Genomic DNA, 12,514 nt, shown 5'->3' with positions numbered 1-12,514 from the left:
GCGGCTTGCGTTAAAATACATCAAACAAAAGCGTTATTCCCAATGAGACCCAGATTCTGCACTAGAAGAAGCCATATTTCAGTATTCTGGCCATGGGGAATTTTTACCAGACCAGTGAGCCTAATCCAAACACTCCGTTACCTTCTCTAGGTTGGTCAATTCTTCACACTTGGCATTCAGTTGTTCCTTCAGGCTGCTCTTCTCCCGTTCCAGCTCACTGATTCGCTGGGAGACGTCCTGCAGGCAACTCAGCTCCATCACATGCTGCCGACTCTGGGACTCGAGGTGGACAAGGCGTAGGCTCTGTGCCGCCAGCACCTCTTCCTGGGCCTGCGTTTGCGCCTTCATGTGCCGGTTGTCCTTGTCCAGCTGCCGCTGCTGGCTCTCAGCTCGACTCAATGCCTCCTCCAAAGCCCCCTTTTCTGCCTCCAGCTGGGCCAAGGTCACCTTGTGTTGTTCCAGGCTGCGCTGCAAGGCCTCCTGCTCCCGCTGGGCCTCATGCATCTCCTCCTCGACCCGACGGGCATTCTGAGCCAGCCGCGCCCGCTGCAGCCGTTCATCCTGCAGGTTCCGCTGGGACTCCCTCAGCTTCGACTCGGCCTGGGTGGCCGCAGCCTGCAAAGCCTGAGCCCCGGCCTGTAAGGCTTCCCGCTCGCGCTCCAAAGCCTGGACTTCTTCCACCAGATGCTTGGCTTCGAGGCCCCTCTGCTCATGCTCGCGCTCTAGTTTTTCCAGAGCTTCAGCATGCACCTCCTGGAGGCTCCTCAGCCTTTCCTCAAGGCCCGAAGCCCGACGGGCCTCCGCCTCCCGCCGCTCCTCCGCCTCCCTCAACGAGGTCCGAGCCTCTGATAGGGCCTTCTCCATCCCTGCCAGCAAGGCCTTGGTCTCTTGCTCTATTGCCTGGCTTCGCCCCATTCCTGAGGCCAAACCCTCAGCCTGCAGGTTCTGAGTCTGTGGCGAAGGATCGGGAAAGTCTGGTGCCTTCTCTTCGGCCTGCGGGTCCACCTGGGTTTGCAGGGAACCATGCCCCAAAAATGCAAATTTGTGAGTCACACCAGAACAGTTCCCCACAAAAACCACTCAGTCCTCCTTCTTTCTCTTCAGTTATTACCATAAAGGTAATTAAGCCTGAGGACACCTTTGGAATTCTGACACAAAATGGCTGCCGCAAGAGGCCGAACCAACCACAAAATGTCAGGGAGCATGATCATGCGTAACTAGGGTTGCCAGCTCTAGGTTGGAAAATACCTGGAAACTTTGGAGGTGGAACTGGGAGTGGGTGAGATTTGGGGCGGGGAGAGACCTTAGTGGAGGATAATACAATGGAGTCCACCCTCCAAAGCAGCCATTTTTGCCAGGGGAACTGATCTCTGTATTGTAGAAGGCTGTCACGGCTGGAATCAGCTGGCTTTTGTCATTTTCTTGGGTTGTGGGGCCATGATCTGGTAGTTTTTGCTCCTGACATTTCGCCTGCCTCTGTGGCTGGCATCTTCAGAGGTCTGTCACAGCAAGATGTGTATCTCTCTAAACATCTTGCTGTGATAGACCTCTGAACATGCCAGCCACAGAGGCAGGTGAAATGTTAGGCACAGAACACGGCCCCACAACCCGAGAAAACGACAAAAGCCAGTGAACTGGTCTCTGTCACCTGGAGACAAGTTATAATGCCAGGGGATCCCCAGGTCCCACCTGGGGACTGGCATCGCCATTTAACTCTCACAGTAACTTTCCAGTGTTACAAGCACATGCTCTGTTTAATAGATGCCTTTTAATCTGCACAGCCAATCAGAAATCTTTCTGGCCTTGCTGACTTTCTGAAAACCCTTAATTAACACCAGGAAAAGTACAGCCACCATACTGGGGACATCTGCCATAAAGGAATATTAATCCTTCCAAGGACTTCTCCTTCGTCACTACTTTGTATGCCCCCCCAATTGTTAGAGGCCAAGTTCCATGGCCACAGGATCCAGGGCCTTCTCCATCGTGGCCCGCCTTCTCCATGAAACACCTGCCCATGGAATCCCACCGGCCCCTCAGGCTTGATAATTAGAAGACCAGGCCATGGTTATTTGCATTGCTAGAGGTGGGCTTTTGTTCTGGTTGTCTTAGCTGTTTGAAGGACCTCTGCTGGTTGTCTCTGTTGTTTTGTAGTTGTAACTGCCTACACAGATTAGCTGAGCCGGTAGAATGGCCTGGGAATGTTCACAAACATTCCAGCCACTCAGCGAACAAAGCTGTCAGGATATTTACAGTCCAACTTCTCTGAGGGAAGGAAAAACAGTCGTTTTGGCTGGGATTAAACTTCACACCAGCTCCAGGGGCAGGACTATTTTTATCGGAGGCCCTTATAAAATATCATTAGCTGCTTCTACAGCAGTGTGGGTGACAAATTGTAAGCTACAAATTATAGAAGTAAACAATTTTTAAAAACCAAAACACTCGAATCATTATCATAGCTGCCTGTTCAGTGTTCAAATAACACTTTCAAATCACACGGCTTTTCCTGACAGGGATTCTGGAGGCCTCAGGATCAGGAAATTCAACAGGTGCAGCCATGCCTGCCCCCGAGTGCTATCGATCCCTTATTCTCTAAACCAGCCTTTCTCAAACTTTTTTATTGTTGAGAAACCCTTGAAATATTCGTCAGGCTTCAAGAAACCCCAGAAGTGGCACAATCATGCAGAATATGGTTGGGAAGCATGTCTGTGGACACGCCCACTAGGGCCCCGCCCCTTCCCACCCCCTTCAGGCCCATCATTGGCCATTTTGGGAAAGGTGGGTCAACATAACCGTATATGGTCATTTGTTGTTGTTATTGTTGTTAGTCGTGAAGTCGTGTCCGACCCATCGCGACCCCACGGACAATGATCCTCCAGGCTTTCCTGTCCGCTACCATTCCCCGGAGTCCATTTAAGTTTGCACCAACTGCTTCAGTGACTCCATCCATCCACCTCATTCTCTGTCGTCCCCTTCTTCTTTTACCCTCAATCGCTCCCAGCATTAGGCTCTTCTCCAGGGAGTCCTTCCTTCTCATTGGGTGGATAAACATTTAACAAATTTTAAAATGTACTAAAAAAATTAATCAATTCCCACCCATTTGAGGAACCCTTCCAGGGCCGTCAAGAAACCTCAGGGTTTCACGAAACCCTCGTTCAGAAGGCCCGCTCTGGTATGTGTGTTTCATACCTCTCTGTAAAGAAGAACCGTAGTCTTTTGCTCCTTTTCCAAGCTCCCAGATTCACTGGACTTTTCCAGTGCTTCTTGCAACCTCCTTCTCAGCTCCTGGTTCTCCCGTTCCAGGGCAGGCAACCGACCTGCCTCCCTCACCTCAGAGCTCAACAGCACAGGAACCTCATAAGGTTCTGAAAAAAAGAGGAAAAAGACATTGCAATCCCTGCCCCTGGGCAGGGACAAGAAACAAGGGGGTGTCGCATTCACCCTCAGGGCCCCAGTCAGACTCCAGCTCTTCTTCGGGGAGGAAGTGAAGGGGCTCTCCCAAGCTTTTCCGCAGCTGTCTCTCCAAAGCCAAGTTCTCTGTCAGCAATTCCTCCGTCTGGTGATAGAGCTGGTCCCGTTCCTGTGGGATGAGGACGTGCTTAATTTCTATGACGATGGGGATGGGGGGCTGCCATGACGGCATAAGAAGAGCCCTGCTGGGTCAGACCAGGGAGGGTCCCTCCAGTCCAGCAACCTGCCTCACGCAGAGTCCCTTTGCAGGGCCAGCAGCAGGACAGAGAGACCAAGGCCAAGGCAAGGGGGAAGGCAGCTGTGGTGCCATCTGTGCCACCTCCTTGCCACCCGTGCCATCTCCACGCTCCAGTTTGGCGTTTGCACATTACCTGAATGCAAGATACAGCAAGGGGAGGGCTCTCCGTCCTGAGTGACGAAGCATGTCCCCAGTTTCACGTGTGAAACATCGGAGAGCAGTCTGGGGTTGTCTCACCTCCTGGGCCTGGTTTAGACAGCTCTGCAGCTTCTCCGTCTCCTTTTCCAGCTGGTTCAAACGCTGCCCCCGGGTGCGAACTGCCTCCAGCTGTCCTTCCAGCATAGCCTTGGTCTCCAGCAAGGCCTGAGAAAATTCACGCTCCTCCTGCCAATGGAAAACAGCTTGCTCAGTTCATCCAGTAGCACTTCTATCTAAGGTTGTTTCATACTGATGTTCACACTGTGTCATCCATCTTGACTCTCAGTGAAAAAGACAAGCTGTAAACGAATAAATAAAATAAACCTAAAATGTATTGGTGTTTCTCCCCTCCTCCTTCCGCAAGATTGTTTGCTGTACATTGCAGAACACAAGCTTACAGGTCAGACCCAGGTATCAGTCCTACCTTTAGCTGCACCCGGCATTGCTCTAAGCCAGGAAGCCGCTGTCTCAGGGCCGTGAGTTCTGCCTGAAGCCGTTCTGTCCTCACTGCTTTCTCTCGGAAGACATCCAGTTCGTCCCGGTACAGCCCAGCCAGCCGGGCTTCACCCGTCAGTTTCCGGTTCTAGAGAAAGGGCGTGGCTTAGGAATGAGTGGATTCAGGGGTCCAGAAAAGGACGTTGTGGCCAGGTGAATGGTGAAGGGTAGAGTTAGTCTTGGCCATTGGGGGTTGGGGAAGAATAAGGCAAAGTTGCAGGGACAGATTTGACTTGGCAAGATTCTCAGAAGCTAAACAGGGCTGGCTCTGGTTAATACTCGGACGGGAGGCCACCAAGCAATGCCAGGGCTGCTGTGGAGAGGCAGGCCATGACAAGCCACCTCTGAGCACATCTTACCCTGAAAGCTATAGGGGGTTGCCATAAGTCCTCTGCGACCTGATGGCACTTTCTACTTCCAGTATTTTAGGGGTAAGAGCTATGATGTGCCCAGGAAGGCAAGAAATCTAATCTGTCTCTTCCAGGAGTATCACCTGGGAGGAACTGTAAAAGCCTGGCCCTCTCAAGGGAAGTCCAAGGCCCTTTCTAGAATGTTAAGCTTTCATTTTAAAAATTCCTTTTGTACTGGCATGACTCCACTCAACCAGTCACTGAGAAGAAAACCTGCTCCTGTCTCCTGGTACATTTTCATAGAATTCTAGAATGGGAAGAGGCCACACAGGTAATCTAGTCCCACCCCCTGCTCAATGCAGGATCAGCCTAAAGCATCCAGGAGAAGGATCTGTCCAGCTGCTGCTTGAAGACGGTCAGTGAGGGGGAGCTCCCCACCTCCTTCTGCATCCCATTCCACAGTTGAATGAGACTCATAGAATCCTAGAGCAGGAAGGGGCCCTCCAGGCCCTCCAGTCCCACCTCCTGCTGAATGCAGGATCAGACTAAAATTCCAGGATAAGTATCTGTCCAGGCACTATTTGAAGTGAGGGGGAGCTCACCATCTCCTTAGGCAGCCAATTCCACTGCTGAAGTAGACTCATAGAATCCTAGAGTGGGGAGGGGCCACACAGGCCATCTAGTCCCACCCCCTACTCAATTCAGGATCAGCCTAAATCATCCCTGTCCTGTCACTGCTTGAAGACTGCCAGTGAGGTGGAGCTCCCCACCTCCTTAGGCAGCCCATTCCACTGCTGAACTAGAATTACATTTGATGTTATTAACACTTAATGCAAGGTAGTGGTGCTCCACCCACTTGTTAGAAAATAGTGGAGTTCCAAACACTGGTTATAAAGTTTTGATGTCAATCAGGCCTATATATACTCCGGGGCCCACACCCATCAAAGAGGACAGCCTTATACAACCATTCTGCCCTTGGCTGTTGTTCTATTCACAGCATGCATCCACATGTCAACCCAAAGTGGCCGGGGGCATCGTGGTTGTATAAAGCTGTCTGATTTAATGGGTGTGGGCTCCTCAGTATATACAGGCCTGATTGACATCAAAACTTTATAACTATTATTTGGAGCCTGACTGTTCTGCTGATTCATATACAACTTGCCTGGCCTGGAACAGACACTTCAGGCATTGCCACACGTGCAAAATGTCGCTGGGCAGCCTTTGAATGTTGGCGCCATATTCAGGCCCCTCCACATGATGTCGCCAACACCCCAAGGCTGTCCAGGAGGTGGCTCGTGATTTCACCATTTTTAAATTGTGTTGCGGTAAATCCAGAAAACTGGAACCGCTTCCGCACGTGGGGCAAAATCGTGTGATGTCTCCTACCCACAAATGCGTGATAATAAATCCAACCATTTCTTTCCTCCACACTCTGCCGTGGCCTCTTGCTTTCCCCCCTTTCTCACTGGTGGTGAAAAAGTTACTAGCAAGAGCAACACACTCTTTTAGTCCCCACTCCAGAGCAAAGTATGAGTCCAGGGACAACTTTAAGGCCAGTAAAGTTTGATTCAGGGTGTGAGCTTTCATGTGCAAGTACACTTCTGAGACTCAAACCTTACAAAGAACATTCTGGGATGCCTATAATGTCTCTCTTTTGCAAAAGGCTATTTTAGATGGAGCACAGTGGATCTTCTAAAATATATCAACAGTCAAATTGTTTAATGGCTGTTTACTGACGATTCCTCATATTCTTAAATTAGTTTAAGCTGCCTGTATCTGTTGGCGTGCAAACTTAAATGGACTCCGGGGAATGGTAGAGGAGAGGAAGGCCTGGAGGATCATTGTCCATGGCAGGGGTAGTCAAACTGCGGCTCTCCAGATGTTCATGAACTACAATTCCCAGAAGCCCCTGCCAGCATTTGCTGGCAGGGGCTTCTGGGAATTGTAGTTCATGGACATCTGGAGGGCTGCAGTTTGACTACCCCTGGTCCATGGGGTCGCGATGGGTCGGACACAACTTCACACCTAACAACAACAATCTGTTAGCGACTCTTGTGGACTGTAGCAAGCGGCCGTTGAACGTACAATAAGGTGGGGCATGCGGTTGAAAGGAGATAAAGACGTTACTCCAAAGCAAAGTACTCTAAAAAGTACCTCTTGCCGCATCTTTTGAAGTTGCCCCTCCAAATCCTTTAATTCGTCTTGTTGATCCAGCAGCTCCTCCGTCTTCTCTTCCCTGGCAGCAGCAATAGAATTAAGACCTCTTGAGGAACAAAGGCCTGATGCCCAAATCTTCCAGTAATCCTGGGTGGGGCATGTAAACCAAATCCCCTTTGATAATTAATTTCTAAAAATAGGGATTCTCCGGACCCAAGCTTCTCCGAGAGCCACACCCTAGTCACGCACCATCAGTCTGCTGAAGCAGTTAGAAATACCACTAAATGAAAAACAAAACGGAGCTTTTCTGGAACTGACTCGAGACATTTTGGGAGACCCTTTGTTTGTAGAGTACAGCAGAACCCTTTTTAATAGAGGGCTATAAAGGGAGGCTCACTGCACCTAAAACTTTCTTATATTATTTCGTTTTTAATATTCCAATTTCCCCCCAATGGGGACCCAAAGTGGCTTACAACATTCTCCTCTACACCATTTTATCCTCACAACAAACCTCCGAGGTGGGCTGATGAATCAAAGTTCACCCAGTGAGGATTTGAACCTGGATCTCTAAGATCCTAGTCTTATGCTGATGCTCGATTTTCTCTAGATCCTGCGTATTTCCATTTTTCGTGTTTCTTTGCAAATTACTTTGCAAATTAAATGACTGCAAAGTCAACAAAACACCACCAACCCAATCAAAAGCCAAATGCCATTGGAGAGCAGTTCACACTTCTAGTGAGAGTTTGGCAGCACCTTCTGCCTCCCACTCACAGTTCATGCTGCAGACGCCGCATCTGGGCTCGGGTTTCGGCCAGTTGTACCCCAAGATGCTGATGGCTGTTCTCGGATGGGGGAGCTTGGGGTGGTTCCCGCTGACCCTGCTGGAGCTCCCATAATTCCTGTGGCAAGAAAAAGGGAAGAAAAATGAAGAAGGAGAAGGAGAAGGAGAAGGAGAAGGAGAAGGAGAAGGAGAAGGAGAAGGAGAAGGAGAAGGAGAAGGAGAAGGAGAAGGAGAAGGAGAAGGAGAAGGAGAAGGAGAAGGAGAAGGAGAAGAGTTGGTTCTTATATGCTGATTTTCTCAACCCAAAGGAGTCTCAAAGCGGCTTACATTCGCCTTCCCTTCCTCTCCCCACAACAGAGACCCTGTGGGGTGGGTGAGGCTGAGAGAGCCCTGAGATTACTGCTTGGTCAGAACAGCTTTATCAGTGCTGTGTTGAGCCCAAGGTCACCCAGCTGGTTGCATGTGGGGGAGTGCAGAATCGAACCCAGCTCACCAGATGAGAAGTCCGCACTCCTAACCACTACACCAAACTGGCTCTCTGAAACAGAGGACACACAACAAGAAGGGAGTCATGGGGGCAAAGAGAGTTCTATGCTCCAATGTTGTCTAGAAGAAGAAGAGTTGGTTTTCGCTACTCAAAATCTGAAAGGGGCTTAAGATCGCCTTCCCTTCCTCTCCCCACAACAGACACCCTATGAGGTGGGGTATGTGGGGCTGAGAGAGCTCTGATGGAACTTCTCTGTGAGAGCAGCTCTAACAGGACTGTGACTGGCCCAAGGTCACCCAGTTGGCCTGATGTGGAATCAAACCCGGCTGGCCAGATTAGAAGCCACTGTTCTTAACCACTACACCATGTTGGCTCGCAAAAGTATCCAGGGTAGAAAAACCTTTGGATCAGGATGTGTTTATATGAGAAAAGGACTCAGGAGGTATGCTTTCCAGCTCTGAGTTGTGAAGTTTCTGGAGACTTGGAGGTAGAGCTTGAGCAAGGAAAGAACTCCAGACAAGAATTGTGCCATAGAGCAGGGGTGGCCACACTGTGCCTCTGCAGATGTCCATGGACTACAATTACCATGAGCCTCTGTCAGCATGGCCAACTGGAAGGGGCTCATGGTAATAGTAGTCCACAGACATCTGGGGAGTCACAGTTAGGCCACCTGTCCAAAGCAGTCATTTTCTTGAATGGAACTGGCCATTGCAGTCTGGAGATATACTGTAATTCCAGGAGACCTCCAGGGCCCACCTGGAGGTGGGCAACACTATGACAAGAGAGCATACTTTGTGGACAAGGCGGGCATTACAAGCATCACATCCCACACCTCCAAGCCTGAATCTCGTTCAAGCACCAAGTCTCGAATGCAGGGCACTAAGTCCCATAGAAGCTGTTCCATCTCGAGGGGACCCAATTCTTTCCACTGCAGCCTCAGCATGTTCTTGGGCTCTTGGGTCACCTGGAACAGAGACAGAACGTTGTGTCAACCTGTAGGCCAAGGAACTCCACCGCAGAGCCAATGTGTATTACCAAGGACTTTGGGATTTATATTAGGGTACTGGTCTGAGTTCCTGCAAAAGAATTTTTGTATTCCTTCATGGCAGTGGGTACATTTTCAGTGGGAGCTAGTTGTCAGGAGATGGCAGTGGATGCTTGCTCAGATTGTTTCCGCATTAGGAGACATACCTTCTTTTGGCCTCGCTTTGGTTTTCCTTTGGATGCTGCAAGTCAACTCTAGCCGCTCCATATTTGGGCTTTCCTCCCCTCATTCCCCAGGCTGAAATTTGCAATATGCTTTCCACATATCGCAATGGAGGCAGACTTCCGTCATGCTTTGCTCCCTTCCCCTTTTCAAAATATGTGGGTTGTTTTTTTTTTTTTTTTGCAGAATAGTGCCTGCTTGCACCTTTGTTTTCATTGCGCTCCTTAATCTCATCATGCTGCACCCTTGATCGCCTCCCCTCCAAGTGCCTTGAATGTAATTGGGTTTTTAAAAAACCCTGGGGTATAACATAACACTACTGTGCAAGACTGCTTAAAAAACTTAGAAACAGAGTTGTAATGCATTCACATTTTAAAAGTGTGAATGCCCTGGTGGCAACGTCATGTGGAAGATTAGCCCCACTGCCATATGACCGCCATGCCAGCCTTTTCCGCCTGTGCGGAATTGGACTAGGAGTAGCTCTTTGCTTCCTCTGGTGGTAATCCAAATGGAACCATACTTAAGTCACACTGTCTGTGGAACTCTTTGCCACTTTATGGATGCGGGGAGTACATGTAATATTACATTAGATTCCCATATATCCCAGCATTTTTCTTTCTCCCCCAAGGCACAGGAAGTTTGAGATAAAACACATAAGTGAGGAAAATTACGGGTAGAAAAGTGAATTTATTACATTACCTCTTGGATGGCAGAAGCCAGGGCAGCTTGAGTATTGATGTCCAGCGTCTGGATAAGGCCAATGATCTTATTTCGCTGCTCACACTATTAGAAGTCAAGGGCAATCAGGTTTTCTAGCTTGTCTATTGAAGCAGTACAGACATATCCACATGACAGACCTAAACTGGTCTAGCGGTCCTATGTTCCCCCCCCCATGGAACCCTGGGAATTGTAGTTTTGAAGCTGGGGACACTTCAGACCTTGGACAGAGAACTTCCAGCACCCCTCACCAAAGTATTACTTTGGGAAGGCGAACGTAAGCCGCTTTGAGCCTCCTTTGGGTAGGGAAAAGCGGCATATAAGAACCAACTCTTCTTCTTCTTCTTCCCACAATCCTATGGGGAGGTCATGATTGTAGTATAGATCTGTTTTCCATACTAAATCTCCCTTGACTGTTCTTTAACCTGTGAGCTCAATACGGCTAACTGTGTAAGTATATATATTGTTTCTTCTTCTTTTTATCCTTTGCGGCTGGTTGTCACATTTTGTCCAAATTGTCTCGTTTCGATCACATCGAGAGATAATCTGCCCCAGGCACGACATTTGGAAGGTCTCAAGTATGTTTATGTCAAGTTTAAGTTAAGTCCAAGTTTCTGATCCACACAGTACGATTGGCAGGATTAGAGTCTGGAAGAGACAAACTTTGGTCTTGAGAGAGATGTCTGTCTTCTTCCAGAGGCACCATTTGAGTTGGGAAATGCTGACGTTGCTTGGCCAATCCTATTGTGGACTTCAGTGATAGATGACACTTGCTTTTCTTGCACCAAGGAGCCCAAGTATTTATATTCTTTGACTTGCTCAATTTGGGCTCAGTTATATTGTTTAAAAGTATTTAGAATGAAAAGGAGGAATAGAAATAATTAGGGTTTGTTTTTTTTTATAGTCAGAGTAGTTCAGCTGCCTAGGGGCGTGGTGAGCTCCCCCTCATTGACAGTCTTGAAGCAGCAACTGGATCAACTCTTGTCATAGCCGCTCTAGGCTGATCCTGCATTCAGCAGGCAGTTGGATTAGCTGGCCTGTATGGCTCCTTCCTACTCTATGATACCATAATGGCTGCAATCCTAAGAACACTTGCCATTGACTAATATGGCCCTTACTTCTGAGTAGGACTTACTTAGCATTGTTCTCATAATCTCTTAGACTAGAATTTGAGTATTAATATTGCTGGGATTCTACTGTGCTGGAAAATAAGTTTAATGATGATGGTAACCCGACAGGCGGGATATAATGAACCTTACAATGTCCCCTAAGCAGACTTTTGGGAGTCTAGTGAAGTCAATGCACATTCTTGTTCTTGCTTCATGGCCTTCAAATTTCTGAAGGCTGTTTGCATTTCTTGCAAATCATGCCTTTCACTGTTTTTATGGCACTGTTTTCTAACTTTGTAATCCCATCTTATCACACCATTTATTATACCGCAGGAGAAAAGAGCAAGAATCCAGTAAAATCGCAAAGACTCATAGAATTGGTGGCAGGGGATGAGTTTTTGTGAGTCACCGATCCCTTCTTCAGATAGGGAGCAGCGACTCACAAAAGCTCACCTGCCTCCAGTTTTGTCAGCCTTTAAGATGCTACTGGACTCTTGCTCTTCTACTGCGACAGGCAGACTGACACGGCTACCCATCTTGATCTATTTCTCTTGCACCAGAGGGATGGGCCAGAACCAATGGGATGAAATTAATTCAAAAGAAATTCTGTCTAAACATCCAGAAGAAGCTCCTGACAGGTAGAACAGTTTCTCAGTGGAACAGATTTCTTCGGGAGCTGGTGGGTTCTCCATCTTTGGAGATTTTTAAACAGAGGCTGGATGGCCATCTGACGGAGAGGCTGATTCTGTGAAGGCTCAAGGGGGTGGCTGGTCACAGTGGATGAGCGATAGGGCTGTGAGTGTCCTGCATAGTGCAATGACCCAGGAGATCTCTTCCAACTCTATGATTCTCTGATTCTCTGATTATATTGTTTTCTTGCATTGTTTTAAACGTTGCAATGCCTTTTGTAATCTGAGACTCATTGAGAAAGATTTTAAATAAAGTAAGTAAACTCTGCTTAAGACTACACGGTCAAGTATTAAAGCTCCTTACCCTGTATTTATTCCATGTGCAAAAAGTTGTAGGTTCTAGGTCAATTTTTAAACTCAAGTCTCTGTATGCACAGCTTAAATTGCATTTATTAAAGGCATTTTTATGCCACTTTTCCTCTACAGCTCAAATCCATTGTAGGCTGTATTCAGAAGCTCAGCACTGGATACAGGTTCCGGCAAAGTAGGGCAGGGTCCCATATCAAAGCCTCTGTCTCCCCAAAGGAGTGACGGACCTACATGTAGAGTCCTGGCTGCATCCCAGAAAGAATACTGTTGTGCCAGGCAACTGAATTGCAAGCTAACTTCTCAAGAAGG

At 48.3% G+C, this 12,514-nt stretch overlaps 1 protein-coding gene across 5 annotated transcripts in view; it reads right to left on the bottom strand.

Moving 5' to 3' along the window:
• The window catches only part of CCDC88B (coiled-coil and HOOK domain protein 88B), a 63,861-nt gene that overhangs the window by 43,061 nt on the left and 8,286 nt on the right, over positions 1-12,514 (bottom strand). For all 5 annotated transcript variants that reach the window (XR_013228768.1, XR_013228771.1, XM_077324264.1 and 2 more), the window contains 9 exons: positions 10,081-10,164; positions 9,007-9,138; positions 7,678-7,805; positions 6,904-6,985; positions 4,329-4,487; positions 3,944-4,090; positions 3,439-3,577; positions 3,187-3,362; positions 142-1,005 (listed from right to left, as the gene is read on the bottom strand). Coding sequence is in view for 3 of the 5 variants with exons in the window: in XM_077324264.1 (XP_077180379.1) it covers positions 142-1,005; positions 3,187-3,362; positions 3,439-3,577; positions 3,944-4,090; positions 4,329-4,487; positions 6,904-6,985; positions 7,678-7,805; positions 9,007-9,138; positions 10,081-10,164 (1,911 nt within the window). In the remaining 2 variants the exon portion in view is untranslated. The remainder of the gene's footprint in view (positions 1-141; positions 1,006-3,186; positions 3,363-3,438; positions 3,578-3,943; positions 4,091-4,328; positions 4,488-6,903; positions 6,986-7,677; positions 7,806-9,006; positions 9,139-10,080; positions 10,165-12,514) is intronic.

Source organism: Paroedura picta, chromosome 1, assembly GCF_049243985.1.
Source record: "Paroedura picta isolate Pp20150507F chromosome 1, Ppicta_v3.0, whole genome shotgun sequence".
Taxonomy (NCBI): domain Eukaryota; kingdom Metazoa; phylum Chordata; class Lepidosauria; order Squamata; family Gekkonidae; genus Paroedura; species Paroedura picta.
This window is presented reverse-complemented; position numbering and strand designations above follow the sequence as displayed.